The sequence below is a fragment of the Camellia sinensis genome, chromosome 7, assembly GCF_055761805.1.
Source record: "Camellia sinensis isolate YWXY chromosome 7, ASM5576180v1, whole genome shotgun sequence".
NCBI lineage: Eukaryota > Viridiplantae > Streptophyta > Magnoliopsida > Ericales > Theaceae > Camellia > Camellia sinensis.
Window position 1 is genome coordinate 175,333,922 of NC_138967.1, and position 24,541 is coordinate 175,358,462.

The 24,541-nt window shown below is 31.8% G+C and overlaps 1 protein-coding gene across 1 annotated transcript; it reads left to right on the forward strand.

Annotated features, from left to right (window-relative positions):
* The first annotated feature begins 2,543 nt into the window (after nt 1-2,543).
* Nucleotides 2,544-13,121, forward strand: LOC145795461 (uncharacterized). Its single transcript, XM_082879918.1, has 2 exons — nt 2,544-2,660; nt 10,613-13,121. The coding sequence occupies exon 2, from the start codon at nt 10,770-10,772 to the stop codon at nt 12,738-12,740; it is 1,971 nt and encodes a 656-aa protein (XP_082736044.1). The 5' UTR covers nt 2,544-2,660; nt 10,613-10,769; the 3' UTR covers nt 12,741-13,121.
* Nucleotides 13,122-24,541: the final 11,420 nt, after the last annotated feature.

Here is a 24,541-nt window from a genome sequence, read left to right on the forward strand (position 1 = left end):
TTGAACAAGATAGGTATAAAACTGCTTTTACAGTATCATTTGGGCATTTTGAATGGAATGTCATGCTATTTGGATTAAAAAATGCTCCATTTGAATTCCAACATATAATGAATGATATTTTTAATCCTTATACAGAATTTTCCATCTGTTATATTGATGATGCTTTAATCTTTTTCTCATCAATTGACTAACATATAAAACATCTTAATATTTTTAAGCATGTTATCATTCGAAATGGATTAGTGATTTCTGCACCAAAATTGCAATTTTTCAGACAACAATCAGATTTTTGGGCCATAACATCCATAATGGTACCATAATTCCCATTAATAGAAGCATGGAATTTGCATCTAAATTTCCTGACGAAATTAAAGAAAAAACACAATTACAGAGATTCTTGGGTAGTTTAAATTATATTCATAATTACTATCCTAACCTTGCTACCGATGCAGTAATTTTATATTCCAGACTTCGAAAAAATCCTCCTCCATGAAGTCCAGAACATACAAAAGCTGTTCAGAAGATTAAAGCTAGAGTAAAAACTCTACCTTGTTTTTCCTTGCCAAATCCAGAATGGAAGAAAATTGTTGAAACTGATGCCTCCAACCTTGGTTATGGCGGCATCCTTAAACAATTTAATCCTCACAGTAAAAAAGAAGAACTTTTAAGGTTTACTTCTGGTATTTGGCACCAAGCTGCTAAAAATTATCCAACTATTAAACAAGAATGTTTAGCTATTGTTAAATGTGTCTTTAAATTCCAGGATGATTTACTTAATCAACATTTTTTAATTAGAGTTGATTGTTCTGCAGCCAAACAGATTTTGAAAAAAGATGTCAAGAATCTGGCTCAAAAACAAATTTTTGCCACATGGCAGGGCCAACTTTCAGTATTTGATTTTGATATTGAATATATCAAAGGAGAACATAATTCTTTTCCAGATTTTCTAACTCGCGAATATTTGCAGGGACCCACCAATGTCCAGTAGAGGCCGAGGCCCGGGCAGACGGGACCGCGGAAGGGGTTCCAATCCCTATCATACAGCATTTCCCGGCTTACATGAATTTTCCAGTAAAAAATGGGAATCTAGCCAAACGGCTAAAGATGTCCTCCTAGCTCCTCCAGTACCATATGTCCAGAATTTTATCATCGAGGAAACAATCCTCTATATTGAAAATTCTGATATTCAATGGATGAAAGATCCATGGAAAATTAAAAGGAGGTATTTGACTACTCAACATTCTTTACCTCACTTTGACCAATACCGATATATTTATGAGCAGATCCTTGTTGATACTGCTTCTATGGAAAACATACTCTTGCTGAGCCAAATCGCACAACCAGTTCCATTAATTACAGCAAGGCTACTATCCAGCAAATTTTGCCTATGACGGCTTGGGGTATGCATTCCCATGTTACCAGAACTCTTAAGATCCGTAATAAGGAGTCTCGCTACAGCTATTGGGATTATATTGATGCTTTTTTCCCAAGTTTTTTACTATATGAATCCCCTACGGAATCACTCTTGGTTTATTCGTGTTCTTCCCGATTTTTTGCAAAACGATCTCCCAAACTGGTTTCTCGTTTGGTGGGATAAATTTGGTATTCAAATCGATGCCTTTCCAGACGATGTTCGCAATGCATTCAAAGAATGGCAAATTGCATATAGTCACCTTCCAGGATATAAGGACATCTCTATGTCCAAATCTACAGTTCATTTTGTAATTCGCTTTGGAATTCCATGGATTTGGAAATGGGATTTCCAATGTGATTTCCAGAATAAAGTTTCCCGTTTAAAAAGAGTCTTCTTTTATAAATGGTGGAATAAAATGGATGATTCAAAACCTCATCAAGAACTACTCCAGAAAATTAAAGGTCATACACAGGCTTGCTGGGATGCAACTCCTAAACTCATTCCAGCTGCACCTATAGTCCAAAACCCTTTTGTCCAAAATCAAAATGAATTACGACAAAAATATCTAACACTTTCAGAACAATAATTAGTCATCAAAAGCATGGACTATATGAAAGAACAATTTCTCCAGTCATTTAACCGTGATGATACTAGCATAAAGTTTGGTACCAGTCATGGAGATCCAGAAGATGAAGGCCATACTGATGCTTATGAAGATGATAATGAATTCACAGTATTGGTAGGTGAATCACAAGATCTAGCAGATGCCGATCCAAATTTTGGAGATTTTTGGGATTCTCTGACATGCTTCATTGCCGACAAAATGAGTCAAGAAAAGGACAAGAAAGGAAAAGGAAAAGAGGGATGACGTGCCTCTTTGTCTCCCACTAATTCAGCATCACTTTCCATCTCCATGTCATGACAAATCTACTTTTGGGTAAAGTAGATTCCTTGTTCGTTATCATAACAGCTGGCCATCCTGCCTCTCTACCGACACAAAGAGATAAGGGAATCACGAGGAGATAAGACGATCGACTCCAAACCAACCAGGACACGCCACTTGTCTCGCTCATCCTTATCCATTTTCTTTTCTTTTCTATTTAAGGGATACCTCACCCTTGTTGAAGGCACACATTAATATTTTTAGTTTTCCCGTTTATAAGCTTGTACGCTCTCCCTCTTTCTCTTTCAGGCTTGTACTATTATAGTTCAAAGTTTGAAGTATAATAAGATTACAGTACTGGTTGTAAGTATTCCTTTCGTATTCCTTTATGCATGACTGTTTATGTGCTTGCTATATTGAATGAATTATTAGAATTTTATATAGAAAGAAAAAATAATACTTTAAATTATCTTTCTATTTTCCCTAATGACCCTTGGGGTCTCCAGCAAGTAGAAGATTGTAATCACCATATAGCCAGAATACAAAATCAGATTCAGGAGCAGATAGTTACCTGGGCAGCCGTTAGTAAGCCTCCTCCCCCTCCAGCACAGTAAATTATGAGACCATATATGTCATAATTAAGATAAAATAAAACCAAGCTATAATCAATGTTATTCTTGGGTTAGTGCTTAATAATGGGTAGAACAGAGTTAGGGTTAGTGGGACGTCACCCAAGTCGCGCAGAGTGAGACCTTTAGCAGTGAGTGCGGCCAGGTCGTTCTCGTAAGTCGTTGACAGACGTGCTAGCTTTGCCCTGTGCTAAAAGTCTTCGTTTGACATATTGACTTTGATGCTGTCCACAGCCACTTGTTTTTTTTTTTTATTATTATAAATATTCTTGCCGTTTCATTTGGGTCCATAGATCGTGAAGTATTTTTATTCCAAGTCGTTATTTACTTCATGACATTGACACCTTTATATAAGTCCAATTATTAATAAGAAAAAAATATAAACAATTAATAATTTACATTAATATATTATATATCATGTAATAATGTGAATCTCGCTCACAGTATAAAGTAATTTAGTAATACATAAATTAATAATTGTCTCTAAAAATATTAAGAAATCATATTTTTTTAGTAATTTTTTCTTTTTAAAACTTAAAATTAAGTTCTCAAACGAGGTTCAATTTAAGGTTGTAGTGAGGACAATTGCTCCTATATTTTAATTTTTCAATAGGGAGAAGTTCCTCTCTATCGGGTAGGAGGGTATAGTTACTTGATGGTAGACTTTGTTTTGGACTTATTTCGATAATTTAAATTGTTTAATAAATAAGGTTTATTGAGTACATTATTTTTATAAAATGTAACGTTGATTGGATATAGTCATTTAATCAATTCACATTTCACATTTGTATTAACGATAAGTATGATTTTTAAAATAAATTATTGACACAAATGTAATCTGATCAAATAACTATCGATATTTTATTAACATAATTTTTTACAAAAATAATATACCCAACAAATCTTAGGGCTAGTTTGGCATAGCCTAAAAAAGACAAAAAGTCAAAAAATTACTCAAAAAGTTAAAAAGTTATCACTATTCACTAAAAAAAATATTAAAAAATTAATTTTTTACAAATTCATACAACTCAACAATCATTCCTACTTTTCGGTTGTGCAGCGTTGGGACAAAACAGTAGGACAGTTTGGGGCAATTTTGACGCACTGTTGTTCAGCCAGTGGGGGCCTATCACGGGTCCCGTTTCGATAATCTGAACCGTTAATATGTAGAACTCGTCGAGTACTATATTTCTATAAAAAATCACATTGATCGGATATCGATAACTACATGATCAAATCAATTTTGTATGAAAAAATGGATGGTGTTATAATTAACGATTGAAAAAAACAAATCTGATCAGATAGCTATCGATATCCGATCAATGTGATTTTTTATAGGCATATAGTGCTCGATAAGTTCTACACATTGAACGGTTCAGATTATCAAAATGGGACTCGTGATAGCCTTCACGAGCCGAACAAAATAGTCCACTGCAATGCTCGAAAAGTATCCAATAATTTCTTACATGAATTCGCCTGGTAGATTGTACACAACTGTCATTCACTCATCTCCAATCTTCTCCCACACACTTCTTTATACAATTTTTTAATACACATTTTTTCATAAAAAGTCAAAAAGTTAACCCAAACATCCATATTTTTTTCCTCAACTTTTTAGTCCAAAAAGACAAAAAAGAACACTTATTTAGGACACCCCAAACAACCCCTTACATAATAAATAGTTTAAATTATTAATCTGGACCTAATTTGGCCTACCCCGTGCCAACATCACTCTCCAATCTATAGACAGATGGGAAAAAAGCCTTCCCTTTCAAATCAATAATGTTAGGGATCATGAAATTCATCATGAAGATTTTTCATCTCTTGATTAGTATGTAATTAGTGTATGGTGTTTTATTATATGAGTAATTTAAAGCTGAAAAATCTTTCATGACCATTTTTATGATATTTTTTTTATGATCCCTAGTAAAATTAGGTCTAATTGCATACACCAATAGCAGACACTATTGAGGACTGCCATGTGAGCATAGAATAACTTCTTCTGCAAAAAGCTACTTCTTTCTAGGAAAGTGCCAAGTCAATGGCGTTCGGATCCTCTAGAGTATTTTTCCCTGAAGTGATCTCTAGAGTAGTTCTTTATAGCACGACACCTGTCCCACTTGAGTAACCAAGGGCTGAGATCAATTATTCTTAAAAACGACGTTGTTTTGGTGATAGAATTAAAAAAAAAAATATTCCTTCAGTTTCAGAACGAAACTGTAAGTGAGAGAGAGAGGAGGAGGAGGAGGAGAGAGAGGAGGGTTGAGCAAGAAACCCAGGAGTTCGCCGCCAAAAGCAGTACAAAATGAAAGCCGAAATCTTGATTTTGGTTGGAAAGTAATTAAAAAAACAATTGAAGACCCAATTTTTCTGTAGGTTTGATTTCAAATTTTCAAATCTGGGTTTGATGTCAAACAAATTGATGATTCAATTTATTTTTGTTTGAAACATAAAATGAAAAGCAATTAATCTGGCCTCTTTCCCACCTCTCTCTCTCTTTTTCCTCTTCCTTCTTCTTTCCTTCTCATGCCGCCGGCCGGCCGCTGCTCCTCTTCTCTCCTCCAACTTAGCTAGCAATCCAAAACCTCGAAAGTATTACAAAAACATAAACACAGAGGCCAACTTTTCAACCAATCGAAACAATAAACAATAAAGGAAGAACATAGAAAGCAATGTTCCAACTTTTGATATTCCTGAAGGCATGTACAAAGCAAACCATAGAACAATTCCTGAAGCCAAAACAATGTTCCAACTTTTCTCAGATGAAGAACATGAAGAAGAAAAAGAAGATGAGAGAGAAGAGAGGAAGGAGGAGAGAAGGGGGCGACAGTGGGTGGTGTGGGTTTGGGCAATCTGGAAATCTGCAATAGATTTTTTTTGGGTCCCGTATCCCCCACCAAAACGACGTCGTTTTGGTGGGTGATTGATCTTAGCCATCAGCTCCGTTAGTGGGACAGATGTCGTGCTATAAAGAACTACTCTAGAGATCACTTCAGGAAAAAATACTCTAGAGGATCTGAATGCAAGTCAATGGTATCTTTTCCGGATAGGTTCCTACCATGCCGTTGTATTTGTAATATTTTTATTTTTATTTTTTTTGTGGTGGGATTTTTTTCGGGTATTTTTTTTATAATTTAAATAATTCATATTTTAAGATTTATTAAGTATATTATCTATATAAAAAAATTAAATTAATCAAAAATTTACAATTCTATGATTAGATTCTAATTGTTTTAAAAAATTATTAAAATTATATTAACTATTTATTTTTAAAAACATAAATGTACTCTTATTATAAAATTATAAATATTTAATTAATTTAATTTTTTATATAAACAATCTACTTAATAAATTTTATAATATGAATGAAAAACTTTCAGAAAAAACTCTCACCTAAGTACCAAAACATCCCAAGTTCACAACAGGGTCTCTTGGTTCTGCAAGAAAGAGAGACAACGAGAGCGAACTGTTGAACAGTCAATACGTCACCTAAAAAAAAAAAAAAAAATCCAAACTAAGTGGGACAGTGGAATTAAGTAATTAATTAATTTATTGTTATTATTTTTATGAAATGCAAGTTTTCTCTCTATATGATGTAAATCCATTTCTACGGAGACTTACACCGAAAGATTTCATTTAGAATGTAATTTCCGTCTAAAAATACAATTACACCTAAAAAAACACCTAGATGGATACATATATATATAACATATACTTGTGAAAATAAAACTAGTTTGAAATAAACTTACTTTAAAATGAATAATTCAAATAATTAAAATTAATCCATTTTAAAATCCAATGAACTTAAAAGAAAAAATTTATTACAATAACATTAACACATGATATCACTATATAATTATACTCTATTATAAAAATATGATATCTATACTATATATATAACCAAATGTAATTGTTAAGTCAAAAGGCTTCAAAACTTAAATCCTAATTTCTCATAATTTTGAAGAAAATAAAAATATTACATGGCATTTTCTTTTACCTCCCTTCACACTCTTCAAGTCTTCTCACTCTCTCTCCCTATATAAAATATAAATAACTAAAATATTTATCCATATCCATCACTAACAATAATATTTATCCCAAAATAATAAAATATTCATCCATTATCATCACCCACAATAATATCTATCTCACTCCCAATCTCAATTAAAAAAAAAACACCCCACAACTTCTACAACTTACACACACGTTTCTCTATTCAGTTTATTCCAATAAAATTCAATCATTCTCTCATCTACCCATTTTTTATTTCTCAAAATAACTCATCTTCTTCATTGTTACATTTTAAGGTCACTGTAATATTATTTCTTATTTTATATGTATTTTTTAGTATTTGTTATTTTATGTGTATATATATTTTTTTCTCAATATTTTTCAATTTATCTACACGTCTTCCAAATGTATTTGTTAAGTCAAAAAGCTCCAAAACTTAAATCCTCATTTCTCATAATTTTGAAGAAAAAAAAAATATTACACGGCACTTTCTTTCACCTCCCTTTCCACTCTTCAAGCCTTTTCACTCTCTCTCCCTATATAAAATATATAAAAAACTAAAATATTCATCCATATCCATCACCAACAATAATATTTATTCCAAAATAATAAAATATTCATCCATATCCATCACCCACAATAATATCTATCTTACTCTCAATCTCAATTGAAAAAAAAAAAAAAAACCCCCACAACTCCTACAACTTCCACACACGTTTCTCTATGCAGTTTATTCTAATCAAATTCAATCATTCTCTCATCTATCCATCTTTTATTTCTCAGAATAACTCATCTTCTCCATTGTTACATTTTAAGGTTAGTGTAATATTATTTCTTATTTTATATATATTTTTTTTAGTATTTGTTACTTTGTGGGTATATATTTCCTTTTCTCAATATTTTTCAATTTATCTACACATCTTTTCATCTTCTCCATTTTTATGCTCCTAATATTATTTTTTACTTTATATTTATTTTTTCAGCGTTTATTACTTTTGTATGTATATATATTGCCAATATTTTTCAGTTTATCTACACATCTTTTTATCTTCTCCATTATTATATTCAATCATTCTCTCATCTACTTATCTTTTCTCAAAATAACTCATCTTCTCGATTGTTATATTTTGATGATCTGGGAAAATCATTACAAGGTCAGTGCAATATTATTGGGTGTTTGTTACTTTGTGTGCATATATTTTTTTCTAATATTTTTCAGTTCTACACATCTTTTCATTTTCTCCATTTTTATGCTCTTAATATTATTTCCTACTTTATATGTATTTTTCCAATGTTTATTACTTTTGTGTGTGTATATTTTTTTCTAATATTTTTCAATACATTTACATATCTTTTCATCTTCTTCATTTTTACATTTTGCATGATTTGGGCTTGCTTTTTTTTTTTTTTTTTTTAATTTGTGATTTGTGTTTGTTCTTCAATTTAATTAGATTTGAAACTCATCAAATATTGAATTTAATTTATTTTTTTTATTTTATATAATATCTATCACACCATCACACCCATTAATGGTTTCGGGTAAACTCTCGAAATCAATAAGATCAGCTATGCATAGAGTTAATTTCACATTTGCTCCTTAAAGCTCTCTCAAATGAGAGTTCTTCAAATCATCTACAACCAATATACACCCAATTAAAGACACACACAAGACAGCTTCAAAACCTTAAACACAATTTCTCAATTTTAAAATTTTTAAAATGAAAAAATATATTTGGCTTAAAGTGATAGGTACATCTAACAATATTTAATTTTAAAATTTTAGAATCTTTAAATTCTATCTAAACATACCTAATTTAAAATTTTGATTTTTTTTTTACAATATTAAAAAAATGGTTCAAATCTATTAGTGTATTATCTAAATTTTGAATTAACACACATGACATAATCTTACTGGATTTAACATTTAAATTTTAAAATTAACTAAAATGTCTAATTATATGATTCGAGGAATTCCAATACTTTATTTTGAATTTTCCATTTTTTTTTTAATTTTTACAAAATTTAATGCTAAGTGTTGATTTTTTATTGCCTATCCATGATTTTATCCAAAATTCTTTTTTATGGCTATAATGATAACAATTGACTACCATCAATTTTAAAATTTTCTATCAATGTTTTTTATTTTATTTTTTATTTTTACTTTTTTTTGAAAAAATCATCATCAAGCATGTAATTTAAAAATTAAATATATTTTATTCTATTACAACTTTATTAAAAAAGTAAATTTATTTTCCTGCTATTCAAGAAAATATATATGCCTTTATTTTGATATAACAAACAAAATTAAATTATCTTTTACTCATACGTAATCTCTCATAAATATTTTATCTTTTTAAAATTTTGATTATCAACAACCGAATTCCCACATCTCTCTCTTCTTTTTTTGTAGGATGTTTATTTTACTTTTATCTTTACTTTTCGAATTAGATTTGATATATATCCTTTTACCTATGTATATATCTATACTATATATATAAGAAAATATAGTGTGTTCCCTAAAATTTTCAAAGTCTCAATACTCAATTCTTAAGCAGAGTTAAGATTCTATTTCCTACATGTTGCTCTCTCAAAGTTATGTTTTTAATTTGTCATCCTTATTTTTCTCCAATAAAAAATATTTTTTTTCTCTTACTATTGTTTTTATTTTAAATTTTTAACTTTTAAAATATTTTTATTATCTAAGACTCCTTATCTCTTTTTATTGATTTTTTATTTTGCTTAATCTTCTCCAGTATTTTCATTTTTCTTTATTTCTTATTTCTTCCTTTTTAATTTTTTTTATGCCCAATCCTATCATTATCTCCAACTTTATTTTTATTATATTTTTTGTATGATCCCTTTTTTTAAAAAAATTTATTTTAATCTCTAATCTAATAATTATCTTCAAATTCATTTCTATCTTATTTTTCAAATACTTCACACTTCAGCTATATATTTTAACATACCATCAAGTTTGTTAGTGTTTGTATATTGGGTATAAAGTTTTGTTCAAACTCTGTGTTTAAGAATCGAGTTACATTCAACCATCAGCAACGTTATAATTGGTTAGGTAGTTGTAGGATTTTAGAGTTTTGATGAATTTTATTCTCTCTATATACCTATATGTATATGTAGTGGGGGCATTTTTTTTGTTATTATTTTCTTTAAAGGGGCCTTTGAACATTTTCACATTATTTGTAGTAGTGTTCATTTTTACATTTTTATATTATTTGTAATAGTACCCATTTTTACATTATTCCTTTTTAAAGCTAGAATAATGTCTGATAGAAATATAGTTCATGTTGCTAAATGACCTACTTGGACTAAGATAATTTTACAATCAATGTTTCAAATGACAAATTTATAGAAAAAATGAATGTATGAACTTAGGTATTAGATAGTTATCATATTCAAAATATTTGTCAGTTATAACTCCCTATTATATTTTAAATTTATAAGAATTTTTTATTTTATAATACAAAAATGAGTATAAAAAATTATTTAAATTATACATTCCCGTGCATAGCATGGGTTGCCGCTAGTATCTCACTATACAAATGTAATAATTAATAAATTGTGTTAAATAAAATAAATACATTTAAATAAGACCGTTTTATATGATATCTTATTATTAGATGATAATTTCATAATGGTATGTTTCCTTCTTTTCTGCAGTTGAAGCTCGTGACTTCCAAGAAATAGAGATGTTGAAAAGCCAATATGTGACCTACTTCAAATAAGTGGTTGTCGTGGAATTTAATTAATTAAGTTCCACACTATCCACAACATCTAGTGAACTCATTTCTTTCATTATCTTCATCTTCTTTTTGAAATGAAGAAATTTGCAACTATGTCTCTTCAATCTTTCTTGCTTCTCTCTCTCTTCACCATCTTCTCTGCAACTCCAATCTCTTCTTCAACCTCACCATCACTCTCTTACTCTGATCACTGCTCTTCAACTGTCCCTGAATCAACCCCAACTATTCCTGACTACACAATCTACCCCCGTCTCCAATCACCCCTCAGCTACTTCCACGGCGGCGATGGACTTCTCACCACCACCACCACCTCGCAATTCTCTTTCAATCCCCACAAATATATCTCATTCGAACCCACCAAACACATCTTCAAAACCAATACAAATGGAGTTTACAAAATCGAAGCCTACCTTCACTTGCAATCCACAAACGATTATTACTACTCTCGCCATGGCCGATATTTCAACGATTCTCAGAGTTCAGTGAAGTTTATGCTAAATGGGTTTTTGTCAGAGAAATCTGGGAAGATTTGCATGGTGGGTTCAGCAAAAAATCTCAATTTCCATGCAGTTTTGAAGCTCAACTATGTCATGAATCCCACCATAGTTGACAGCTTGATTTCTGGAAGTTTGGAGAGTTTGAGCTCTTCAACTGATTTGAATTACTTCAAACCTGTCTGGATCTTGGGCTTCTCTGAAACCAGTAATTACAAGTACTCAGGAGACTCTGGTAATGGGTGTGATAGTGGGATTGATTTTCCAATTGATCAATCTCTTTCTTTGCCGCCAAGAATGTTCTGTTCATCACAGAGGCGAATCGATGCCGTTTTAAAGTACAAGAACGAGTGCAATTCTTCTACGAAGAAGAAGAATTGCACTGCTCTTGTTGACGGTATTGAGTATTTGCCTCGCGTGATGTCCATGGACTCGATTCAGTGCTCTGAGGATGAGCGAAAGGTTCGGTTCTTGATACAATTCGGGAACGGTAGTTATATGGGTTACAATCAGCCTTTCGAACCCAATTCAACGCTCGTTGCAGAGGCGTCGTGGGATGAGGAAAAGGGCCGGTTATGCATAGTTGCTTGTAGAGTCTTGAAAGACGATCACGTTGGCGATTGCTCGATCAGGATGAGCTTGAGGTACCCTGCTTTTTGGTCAATCAAGAACAGGGAAACTATTGTTGGGCAGATTTGGACTACCAAGACTTTCAATGAAGAGGGTTATTTCAACAAAATAATGTTTGGAAGCTATGAAAATAACATGGTTGGGGTTTCTGGCTTGAGATATAATTATACCCAAATGGAAAGAGTGAGAAAATCATGCCCATTGAACAACAACAATCCTGTTAAAAGAAAGGGGGAGAGACATCCTGAGGCGAATTCTTATGACATGAGGCTTTACAACATGCGAATAAAAGATTCCAAGGCGAAAAATGCTTGGGGTTCTGCATATCCCGTGTTAGTGGGGGATGAAAGTAATGAAGACAATTCCGTGGTCATGTTCAGATCAGGGCGCGATGAGTCTGAAATGGAGGCAACGAGAAGCTATATTGGCCCCGTGAATATAAGCTATGCCATAAGTATTTATGACATTTCATCTCTTACTAATTTTTCCTCCAATCCACTCAACATACTTCAAATTTCTGCAGAAGGTGTCTATGATGAGGAAACAGGAAATCTCTGTATGGTAGGGTGTACAATGCTGAGTAAAGATGATCAGAGATCAAAAACTGAATCAATGGACTGTGAGGTGGTTGTGAAATTCCAATACCAACCGATGAATTCCAAAAATGGGGGTAAAATCAAGGGAACCATTAAGAGCACGAGGAAGGAAACCGACCCTCTTTACTTCGCACAATTGGAAGTGTCTGCATCGACATACTACACCGAGGATGCGAGGAATTCAATATGGCGAATGCGAGAAATTCAATATGGCGAATCGAGGAATTCAATTTGGTCCTCGAACGGTATTTCTTTTGGGGGTGTAGCATTAGCAATCATCATTTGCTTGCGAGTAATATTAGGGATCATGAAAAACATATCATGAAATGCGTTCATGAAATTTTTTTATCCCTTGATAATGTGTGGTGTTTTATTATATATGTAATCTAAAGGTGAAGAATCTTTCATGGTCATCTTTATGACACTTTTTTCATGATCTCTAGCATTACTTTTTACTTGCAGCAGCGATTTGGGGGCCGGTTTTTCCTTCCCCGGAGATTTAGGGAGGCAGAAGCAGTGTATGAGAAGGTGCCTGCGGTAAGCAGTGAGTAAATTGTTAAGAGGAAATAAGCTTTTAAAATAATTGTTTGTTTTGCAATTATAGGTTTTGTGTGTTCTAACCTTGTAAGTTTGTGCTAAACTATCTCTGTCCATGTATCTTGAACAAGAAAAAATGATATCTCGTGTATCTTCAAATTCAGAAAAATATTATAGTATATTACAAATATAAATAGATCTAAATTATTTTTGTTGTTTTAGGACCAATCTAAACTAAAGGACCCTAAAATGTTATATTGAGCCCATATTTGTTTATAAGTATGGTTTTGCCCAATTGAAATTAAAATATATGCAAAATGTTGGTGGCCCTTGAATGAGAAACATTACATACATACAAAATGTTAGTGGCCTAAAATAGGGACCCTAATTTTTTTTTATTTTCTTTCTTTATCAGATTTTAGTGGAATAAATAATTAATTCAATATCAATCACATTCATACACAACATATTCAATAAACAACAATGCGACTACACTCGTAAACAACATATTCAATAAACAACATTAATTCAATACATATCCAATACATTTTAATTGAATAAAGTTTTCCTAATTTTGGCAACTTTTTTTTTTGGTATGAATACATTTTGATATCTATTTTGGTATGAATCGACAGTAATGATACGAAATAGGGTGCTTTTCTTTTTATTTGTAATATAGGTCTCTGTTTTTGTTTTGCCTTAGGCCCCGAAAACTCAGGGCCGGCCGTGGTAGTTTTTTTAATTTGAGCAATTTGGAGGTGAATAAAACCTGAAGACGAAAAATAGAAGTGAATTAGTGATTGAAAATCGAGTGTATTTTAGGCAAGGTGAGTTAGGAGATTGGAAGAACCATATGACAGCTGAGATGGTGGGGCAAATTGATCAAATCACAATGGAGAAGTTTGATGGAACTGGTTTAATATTTTGGCAGCCTCTAGAACTCTAGATTGTGCATGTATATATATATATATATATATATTGAATAATCGAATATTTAAGCCAGCTTATTCTAGATTGTGCATTGCTATTATGCTAGGGTAAGAATGCAATTTATTTATTTTTTAAGTGAGATATACATGTTCATATTTGGTTATGCTTATGAATGTTTTCCCTACCTGGTGGTTATACTCACTGTAATACCACAATATAGAAATTAGGGTTAATTTCACCTTTATTATGTAAATTATTTTTTTGTTCATATCTAAATTCTTAATTTGTCTATTTAGTTCCTGAAGATTTGTCCAGGTAGTCCAATTGGAGATAATTATACAAATTAATCATTATTATATTCTAATTTGATGGCCAAAAAGATAATTTTATAATTAGGACAACTTAAATCATACAAACAAACACCCTTTAAATTGATTGTGGGGTGTAAGTTGTTCAAAATAATAATAATAAAATAACTATTTTGTTGTATGATTTAAATTGTTCAAATTCTAAAATAACATTTTTTTTTTTTATCAAATTAGGCTTCAATAAAAAATGATTTGTATAATTGTCTCCAATTCAATCATATGAATATAAATTAGAAACTTTAACGACTAAATAGAAAAAATGGATAGTTTATGAATGAAATTAAAACAAAAAAAAATAGAAAACAAAAGTGAAATTAACCCTATAAAATTAATATTTGCCTATACACATAAATTCTACCTAGACACGGTTATACATATTTATGAGTAATTATATACAAATAAAAAATTCATACAATTTTTATATAGAATAATATGATTTAGGTCTCGTTTGGTAACACTCACTTTTAGTCTAAAAGCCAAAAATTCAAAAAAAATCTCAAAAATAAAATAGTTTTCAACTCATACAAAAAAAGTTAAAAATTGATTTTCATTCATTTGATTTTTTACACATCTTTTTACAAAAAATTAAAAAATTATTCAAAAATATATTAATTTTTTTAACTCAAATTTTAGCCAAAAAAACATAAAAACCCACACAAAAATGTCACTTCCTAAACACCCACCATTCACTCTCAAACAAAATAACCAAAAAGATGATATTTATTTATCAGGATGACATTGTCACGTTGTTATTGCTATTGTGATTTTTTTTTTTTTTTGGGTATAAATTTTATGTATGAGTAACACTTATTGTATTGATAGTTTGTTTGGAAATTGATTATTTTAGTTAAATTTTTAATTTTTTACAAAAAAATATGTAAAAAAATAGGGAGAGTAATGTGATAATTTAGTTTGACTTTTTGAATAACTTATTAAAAAAAAAACTACTTCCCAAACAACCCCTTATGCCAGAAAATACCCAAATAAAAATAAAAATAAAAAATCAATCTATCTATCTATCTTCTATCCTTCATATAAAGTGATAGAAATTAGAAACTTTAACGACTAAATAGAAAAAATGGATAGTTTATGAATGAAATTTTAAAAAAAAATAGAAAATAAAAGTGAAATTAACCCTATAAAATTAATATATGCCTATAGACATAAATTCTACCTAGACACGGTTATATATATTTATGAATAATTATATACAAATAAAAAATTTTTACATAATTTTTATATAGAATAATATGATTTAGGTCTCGTTTGGCAACACTCACTTTTAGTCTAAAAGCCAAAAATTCAACAAAAAATCTCAAAAATAAAATGTTTTCAACTCATACAAAAAAAGTTAAAAATTGATTTTCATTCATTTGAATTTTTACACATCTTTTTTACAAAAAATTAAAAAATTATTCAAAAATATATTAATTTTTTAACTCAAATTTTAGTCCAAAAAAACATAAAAATCCACGCAAAAACAGTCACTTCCTAAACACTCACCGCTCACTCTCAAACAAAACAACCAAAAAGATGATATTTATTTATCAAGATGACATTGTCACGTTGTTATTGTGATTTTTTTTTTTTTTTTTTGGTATAAATTTTATGTATGAATAATACTTTTTGTATTGATAGTTTGTTTGGAAATTGACTGTTTTAGCCTCCGTTTGGGAAGTGGGTTGACTTTTTGACTTTTTGCTTTTTTTGGCTATTTTAGCCTGGGCTAAAAAGCTTGGTTTGGGAAGGACTTTTTGGTTTTTTGGTTTTTTTGACTTTTTTTGTGACAGAAGAGTGTAATGATTATGGGTTGGATGTGATGTTTTGTTTTTTGTGGCTAAAATAGCCTATTTTGTCTTTTGTGGCTAAAATAGCCAAAAAAGCCCGAAAAAGTCCTTCCCAAACGGACCCTAAGTTAAATTTTTAATTTTTTACGAAAAGATATGTAAAAAAATAGAGAAAGTGATGTGATAATTTAGTTTGACTTTTTGAATAACTTATTCAAAAAAACTACTTCCCAAACAACCCCTTATGCTAGAAAATACCCAAATAAAAAAAAAAAAAAAATCTATCTATCTATCTATCTATCTATCTTTTATCTTCTATCCTTCATATAAAGTGAACAAGTTCACTTGGTGTACATGAACTTCATTCTCTTGCCAAGTGTTAATTTTTTCATTCAAAAGGGAAAAAGAAAAAAGTATTAGTGTCAATTTTTTCATCCAAAATAAAAAAAAAAAAGTAAAATAATAATAATAACTAGTGGGGGTACACAAGACACTTTCACCACTTAACATATATTTTTAATATAAAATTAAAATTTATATTTTAAGCACACTCATTGGGTGGACACACATCCCGAGCTATTATTATTATTATATATACAAAGTGAACAATTCATTTGGTGTTCTGAAATTTCTTCTCTCCTAATTAGATAAAGGGGACGAGTGATATTCAAACATTAAATTTAAAACCTAATATTTGATAAATAAAATTCTTTATCACTTAAGTGACATACAATATATACTAAATAATTTGTTTTTCTTTTATTTATTTGAATTGCACACACATCACGTGTACTAACTACTATAATATATATATATATATATATATATGACAAGATAGTTATTCATTGAAAGTGCAAGTTACTCATCATATATAAGTTAATTATTGGTTAGTGATATAAAATATTTATTCAAAATATTGATATATGGGTAGGGAAATAAAGGGTAAATTATAGTGACACCCTTTGAGATTTGTATTTAATATAAAAGTATCCACAATGGATATGTTAAAAATGTGTATTAAAGTGTGTTATATGACAAAAAGTGATAAAAGTAAAGCAAAAAAATGTGTGTTAAGAGTTTGTTGATTTAGTGAGTGAATAGTAAATGAATGGTGATACAATGGATGTGTTAAGGTGTGTGTTAAGAATATATATATATATATATATATATATATAAATAATAAATAAAATATAAAATAATTGAAAAGTGCAGTGGGCCCCACCCCACTGCACTGTCAGTGCCTCTCTCTCTTTCTGTCAGTTAACACATTTGCTTGGTAATAGCCAGCCGGCCATAAAATCATCCAACTGGCCAAAAAAAACTCTGCAAATTTTTTTTTTCTTTTTGAAGGGCCGAACGTCCAGGGAGACGATCGGCCGAACATGTGAGAACTCGTATTTTTGCATATTAAATTATTTTGGTAATTATATTTAGCTACTTAAATTTTGTAATCAACATCTATAATCCAATTCCATAACAACATTTTGTGACAAAATTCTATAAATAACTTTTAATTATTTAATTAGTGCAATTTTTATTTTCATAGTATTATTATTATTGTTGTCGTTGTCATTGTCACTTTTATGACTACACAAATCAAATTCTTAATATATATTATTCTGTATAATCGTTCTGCATAAAATTTTGCATTAATAATTTGTGTACAAGAAAATTAATCCATGGATATTAATTGGTTCAATCTCAAGTCTTTTAGTTACATATAATAATATTATAATATTAAGTCAATTAATAGTGACTATTAAATTATTAAATTATTATATTAATAGCATCATGATTAATACTAATATAAAATTATTTATCTTTTTGTGATTAAATTTTTATATCTAAACACAATTGTGGACACTAAATGAGTTAAATAATTAATAACCAGGTTGATAAGAAAAAAAAAAAAAGGTCAAAATTGTTCGGCTGCCTTCTTCCCAATAAAGTTGTTGTCAAGGGAGGCTATGACATGCAAGCATATTCTAAGCCCCTAGCCTATACTTGTAGATGACAATTCCAAGCCAAGAGGAGAAAATAAAATAAAATAAATTCTCCAAGCTCCTACATATAGAACACAATCCAGCCCCTTTTCTTTTGTTCTCCATGGCTGAGCAAAGAGAAGCAAAGAGAGAGAGTAGAAAAGAAGGAAAGGAGAGGAGAGGGTTTTTGGTGGTCACTAATTTAAAACAAATTTTTGAAAATAATTTGTAAGGAGCTCTTGAGGTAAGAATACATCATCTCTATCCTCCCTTAGATACCTCTAACTAAATTTATATAATTTATATATGCAAGACTAAGCATGGTTAAGTCATATATAGCAAAATAGTATCATGCATGTTTTAAAATTTGATAGGACGAGGGTTTCACTATGTTATAATTTCATATTCCTTCTTGCAAACATAGATATATGGCTTAACTACTGTTTTTATGTGTTCAATATTCTCCATTGTTGAAATAATCTTTCAAGAGAGTTAAATGAGATGAGAATGACTTCCTTTTACTTGAAACTTAGATTCTTCCTCACTGTTTCAGACTTTATCAGATGAAAAGAGGGCTCTAATAAATTGAAAATAATTGATGTTAAAAATCTGTGTATACTGGATGTATATATAGGTGTTATACACTATGTAAAATTTTTATAAAATCATTGGACACCATTTTCTTACCGAAACAAATATTTTTCCTAAGCGTCGCTTACAACACAGCTGAAGCAGTGGCTTCAAACAGGTCCCATTTTCTCTAAAAATGGTATTTTTCTGCACGACCACTTGGAAAAGTTAGATTTTTAAGTTACCTTTCAAACGCCGCTGGTTTCATAATTTTTTTTTAAGTATTGAGAGAGAAACTCCAAATTTTCCAAAATGTGACAGAATCTGTCCAGTTTTCTTAGAAAAATTATTTGACCATCTTCTGTTGATTTTCAGTCTTCGAATCCTTCTGGAAATATGTTCTAAACTCAAATATCTAATAATCTGTTCTAACCATACCTTCTTTTGACACCATTTGAGGCCGCTTTTTATTTTTTCAACACAGATCACCTGTACTAGAAATACTATAACTCACTATCCCAGAAAAACCAGTTTTCTTCCAAAATTTATTTCTCCATTTTAAAATTGTTTTTAGATATGGTATTCTTCTCGGAATATTTTCCTAACTCAACGAACTAGCACCAGTTAAAATATCGTAATGGTTGAACATTGTTTGGCATGGGTTTCATATTTTTTTTTACCAAACAATGCTGAAAGAAGTAGTGTGTAAATTCCTAAGAAATTTTGTGATAATTCCAAAGAAATTCTATCATATTTATTTTGGTTGTCATACATGATTGTGTTGTGCTATATAAACATTATGTCACTGTAGTTTTCAAACTAAAACTCGTATATGCATCAATATGTGAATTGGACAAAGAAAAGGGATACGAAATCGAACAGATACATTAAAATTTAAAAGTGATAGGGTGAGCCCGGTTTAGAATTTTGCGCAAGTGAGTTGCGAACCCTAACATGGCACGGGAAGGTATTTCGGCTCTTATCGATACAGGCGATATAAGGTTGGTGGTGCGGGTGTCACAACATAGACCGTTCCCTTGGAGCAGACCGTGATATCACGACTCGGGTACATAACCCTGGTGCGTGGGCATCATTGGTAATTACAGTAACATTTGAATATTTGACCAAGGGGGAGTTAGAATTACCCGTGGCCATTGCTTAGCGGTTGAGTGGAAATAGTGTTCCGCGGAGAGTTACTTAAACTTACCTGTTAAACTAAATCTATGTGAATTTAAAAAGAAAGGTTGCCATTTTTCCTTATTATGAAATACTGCTTCCGCTTGCCATTGTTTTTATTGCCTATTGTTAATATTTCAACCAATAGCATTCTAGTTATGTTTGTTAAATGCTGCTTGTTATTCTGTTATTACACAATATTTATTATTTGTGAGTATTATTATCGGGATGGGTATTTTCGGGTTGTAGTATCTTATTGAGCTCGTCACTCATTGGCATTCCCATTGCCCTGGCATTTTATGCCAGGTATCGAAGAAACCGAAGGAAGAGCCGAGGTCTTGCAAGGCGACATTCAGCCTTGGATAGCTTGAAGAATGCCCAAGATTCCATGAACCATTTTCCTAGTTTTATATTTTTTTTTTATATTTGTGATTTTTTTTTTTAGACTAAGTTTTAAGTTTATTTGGAGTTGTAACGTAAGAGCTTTTAATTTATGGGATATTAGTTAATTGATTTTGGTAAACTTGGTGGCAACATTAAGGAAGAGTTCTTAATTAAGAAAATTAAATTTTAAGTTCTAAATCTTATTATGATGTCCTTAAATTTTGGTGCGTTACAGAACATCTGGGCAGACAACCCCATGGCACTTCCCTCTCTCTCTCTCTTGCTAGCTAAAACGCTAGCTGCAGTTAACACACTATTTACCATCTGACACTAACTTTGACCACTAATGAACAACTTAGCAGCTCCATTGTATGAACAAAATGGAACTTGGCTGGTCAAAAGTTTAACATCTGACACTAGAAGAGGGTTAACAGCTCCACTGTGGATGCTCTAAGTACCAGTGGACTCGCCTTTTTCCGCGCCCCGCCTTTCGGAAAGGGTTTGAAAAGAAGGCCTCACAATTCAGACCCCCGCGGTTCTGAATCTAGTCTCATAAGTGCAATATGAAACTAATAATCACCAAAGAGTCCAAATCCGACAAATTTTTTTGGAAAATCGATTTTAAATCAAATAATGCCAAAGTTGGACTGTTTTGTCAGATACAGAGTTGCCACCTAAATATTTTATTTTTTTTAAGAAATTTAGGAAACCCTGACTCGTGCCAAAGGCTATGTGTCCGTCATCACCAAAGTTGCCTCGGTTTGGGAACTTGGGTACAAGGGGGGAAGGTCACGAAATGAGCACCCTCGCTCGCCCGATCAAAGATTGGCCTCTACTAATCATGATATGTTTTTTATAAACATTATGTATTCTTATTCCGGTTATTAGCTAACTTTACTATGTGACGCACACAAGCAAGTATAGACTAGTCGTAAGACTTGGAACAATTCAACTCATGTTTTGTTTTCGAAAATGGTTTGAATTTGTCACCCTCAAGTGAGTTTAAAAGTGTGGATTTGCCACCAAACATAGTAGGCTTAAAATATGATTTTGTCACAACAAAGTGGGCTTAAAACTCACATTCGTTGAATTGTTCCAATTCAAACAAGCAGCCTTCATCCACAGGCATTCATGTAGTTTAGCATTTAAGCATATAGCCTCATGGTAAGCATGTTATCATGGTAACATGGAAATTACACTCATGCAAGTATGCTAAAACATAAAACTCACTGAGTACTCCAAGTCAAAACAAAAACTAGTAAGAAAGATGCATGATCTTAACTATATTAAGATGCCTAATACAACATATGCAATAATGCGATTAATAGGCTCTGCTACTAATATGACATATGGATCGATTTGAACAACATGCGATTAAACACGTATTCAAAGAAGTATTGAAATTGCAATGCAGTTTGAATGATGCGCTGAGTCTCGGTACATGCAAAACAAATGAATGGATGCAAACATGTGAGCATAAGGCATGCTAATCGAAACATGTCCATAATCTAACCATCGAAAGCGATTAAATAAAAGGGATAAAGACGTGGAGTTGAAAGACATACACACACGCACGCACACTTATTACAACATGATGCCCTTGCGAAGGAGGGTCCGAATGAATAAGCTAACTAGCTACGCTAACTAAGTTGACTAATTATTACACTTTGAAACAAATTAACTAACTTATTCTAAGCTAATTAAATATTACCAATCGAAGTAAGCTAATTAATTACAAAACGAATTAATTAACTAAATAGTTACAACACATGCATGAATTAGCTACAACTAACTAACTAAGCAAAGCAACTAAATGGCCTCAAGGGGCGAGGGATACATGCATTCTCGGTTGGTCCACCCGAAAAGCCACCGCCTTGCCATTAAACACCTCTGTTTGCACATGTTTGAACATGTTTGAACACCAATAGTGCTGCCACTTCCCAGTGCCTCTACTTCAACTCAGGAATACACTTGTGCAAAATTTTCATTGATGGCCGGTCGGCTGCCAATGGTGGCCGGTCGGCCACCCTTGCCCCGAACTTCTTTTTTTTCTACAATAAACAGCGAACAGAGGCAAAGCAGTGTATTCTCAAGGAGTGTGTGTACTGTTACCTTCCTTATCATCACACAAGTTTAAAGGAGTGCAACTCTTGGCCCTCAAACCATCAACCAAGCATTTTCTATGCATGATGGCTAAGGAACCAAGCTTGTACAAGCTTAATGAATGCACAACAAGACTTAACAAAGCCACCACCCTATCATGCATGATCAAGGGTAATGGTGACCAAGGAAAATGGCACATTTCATCACTTTGAGTATGAAATGTCCCATTTGCCTCGTGTTCGAATTAACGTTCGATCCGAACACATGCAATGCAACATAAAAGATGCTTATCTTGCCTCTTTTACTTGTTCAATTTTGTTTACTTATTTTAGTTACCAATCTATTCTTTAACGGATTAAGTCCATTGTTAAGTGTCCTATAATGGAAAGAGGTGTCACCCAAGGGAAAGCTTAAGGCAAGAGAGAGGTCATGCCTTTGATTAGTGAACCCTCAAAGGAGGATTGAAACCATTAAGCACAAACCTCAATCTCAAGCTTAAAAACAACCTTAAGGTTAAACAACTCTCAAAGAAAATGAAAAAGTGAAGAAATGAGAGAGGTTAAAGATATTATATGTTCTGAAAATGAGATGCAAAAAGCATTAAAACATGCTTTCAACTCAAGGAAATGATGTTTAAAGGCCTAAAACACTACACTAGTGAAACCCTTTACACTACAATCATGCAAAACAAGACTCATATGACCGAACCAGCCCAAAACAGAGCTAAATCAGTTCAAATCAGAGGCAAAAACATACTGGACTTAAGTTAAATTAAGCTAGAAAAACATGGTCACATGTGAGGCTATCTAAACATGCAAACAAGACACAAGGAGGGGAGGCTAACCCCTCCAATTTTGGACTTCAAAAGAAGGTTTTTGTCACTAAAAAATCTTTGAATTTCAGTGGTTAAAAAGCCCAAAAAATTTGTTTTGAATGTGATTAAAAATAGCACAAAAAACTTCACAAGCTAAGGAGCAAAAGGGGGGGTACAATCCCCTAACTCACAAAGGCTCAAACCACCACTTTTATGCCTCAAAAACAAAGTTTTTTACACTTCAAAAACAGCCTTAAAACAGTTGAAAAAGATGGCAAAGTAAGTATGCACAATAAGCTTAAATGGGGTAAGTTCTCTACCTTTGAAGCAAAGCACAATTCAGCCACAAATTCAAGCTTAAACCCCCTTTCAAGGCTCAAACAAAACTCTAAAGGACCTCAGCTCAATGGTGGTCAAGTTTGGTTAAGGGTTAGTATGCAAAAGTGTAGAGAAACTAAGCAAGTGTGTGCAAAATAACAAGAGAGAGAGAGAAGTCTAGAGAGAGAGAGATTTTTGGTCCAAAATTTATAACCTCTCAAAATAGGGGAGGACACCCCTTACATATAGAAAAACAAGTCTTGAGTTTCAATACATCCTACCATATACGTGTATGAAGATGCAGCTCAGTGAGCAACAGCTGGCACAACTGGCAAACAAATATCTCAAAAAGGAGACCAATGGCCGTTGGCCACCACTGGTGGCCGACAGGAACAACCCATGGCTGACATGTCACAAGGCTGGCCGACAAGTCACCCTCCTCTCCAGGCAAGAGGCAACAAGCTCTTGGTCCAAAAACAACATGCACAATACAGAGAGGTTTAGAGGCTCAAAGACAAGGCGTTCCACTGAAGACTTTGGACACTCAAAACAAACACAAACAAGAACAATCGTCGAGTGCACAAACAATGATGTCCAAGTCTTGAAAACTGTCAAAAATGGAGTGTCTAGAGTACCCTCCTCACATTCTGGAAATTACATCCCTCTCCTTAAGGTTTAAACTTACATTACAATTTAATTTTTTTCGTTAGTTAACTGTTAAATCAACTTACGGAAAAACCTAATATAAGCAATTAATTTTTTAAAATGCCTATTTTACCCTTGTTTTCCATATCCCTCTACCTTTAATTATGACATATTATGGTGTTAGCTATAACTATTGATTATATTTGATTAGAGTCCTGATCCTCTCCTTGGATCTTCTCTACTTGGCTCCTACTTGGTGGGCCAAGTTTCAATAATCTGAACCGTTCATATTTTAAGATTTGTCGAGTATATCATACCTGTAAAAAAATCAAGTTAATCAAATATCGAAAACCATGTGTTCGAATCATCGAACTAAAAGTCGTTTATTAAAAAATATATATATATTTTTATTTTTTAATAAAATAATTTTTAGTTCGATGATCCGAACACGTAATTTCTGATATCCAATCGACTTGACTTTTTACAGGTATGATATACTCAACAAATCGTAA

Excerpts from the sequence above, each read along its gene's own strand:
- LOC145795461 (XM_082879918.1), top strand. The coding sequence starts at position 10,770 with ATGAAGAAATTTGCAACTATGTCTCTTCAATCTTTCTTGCTTCTCTCT.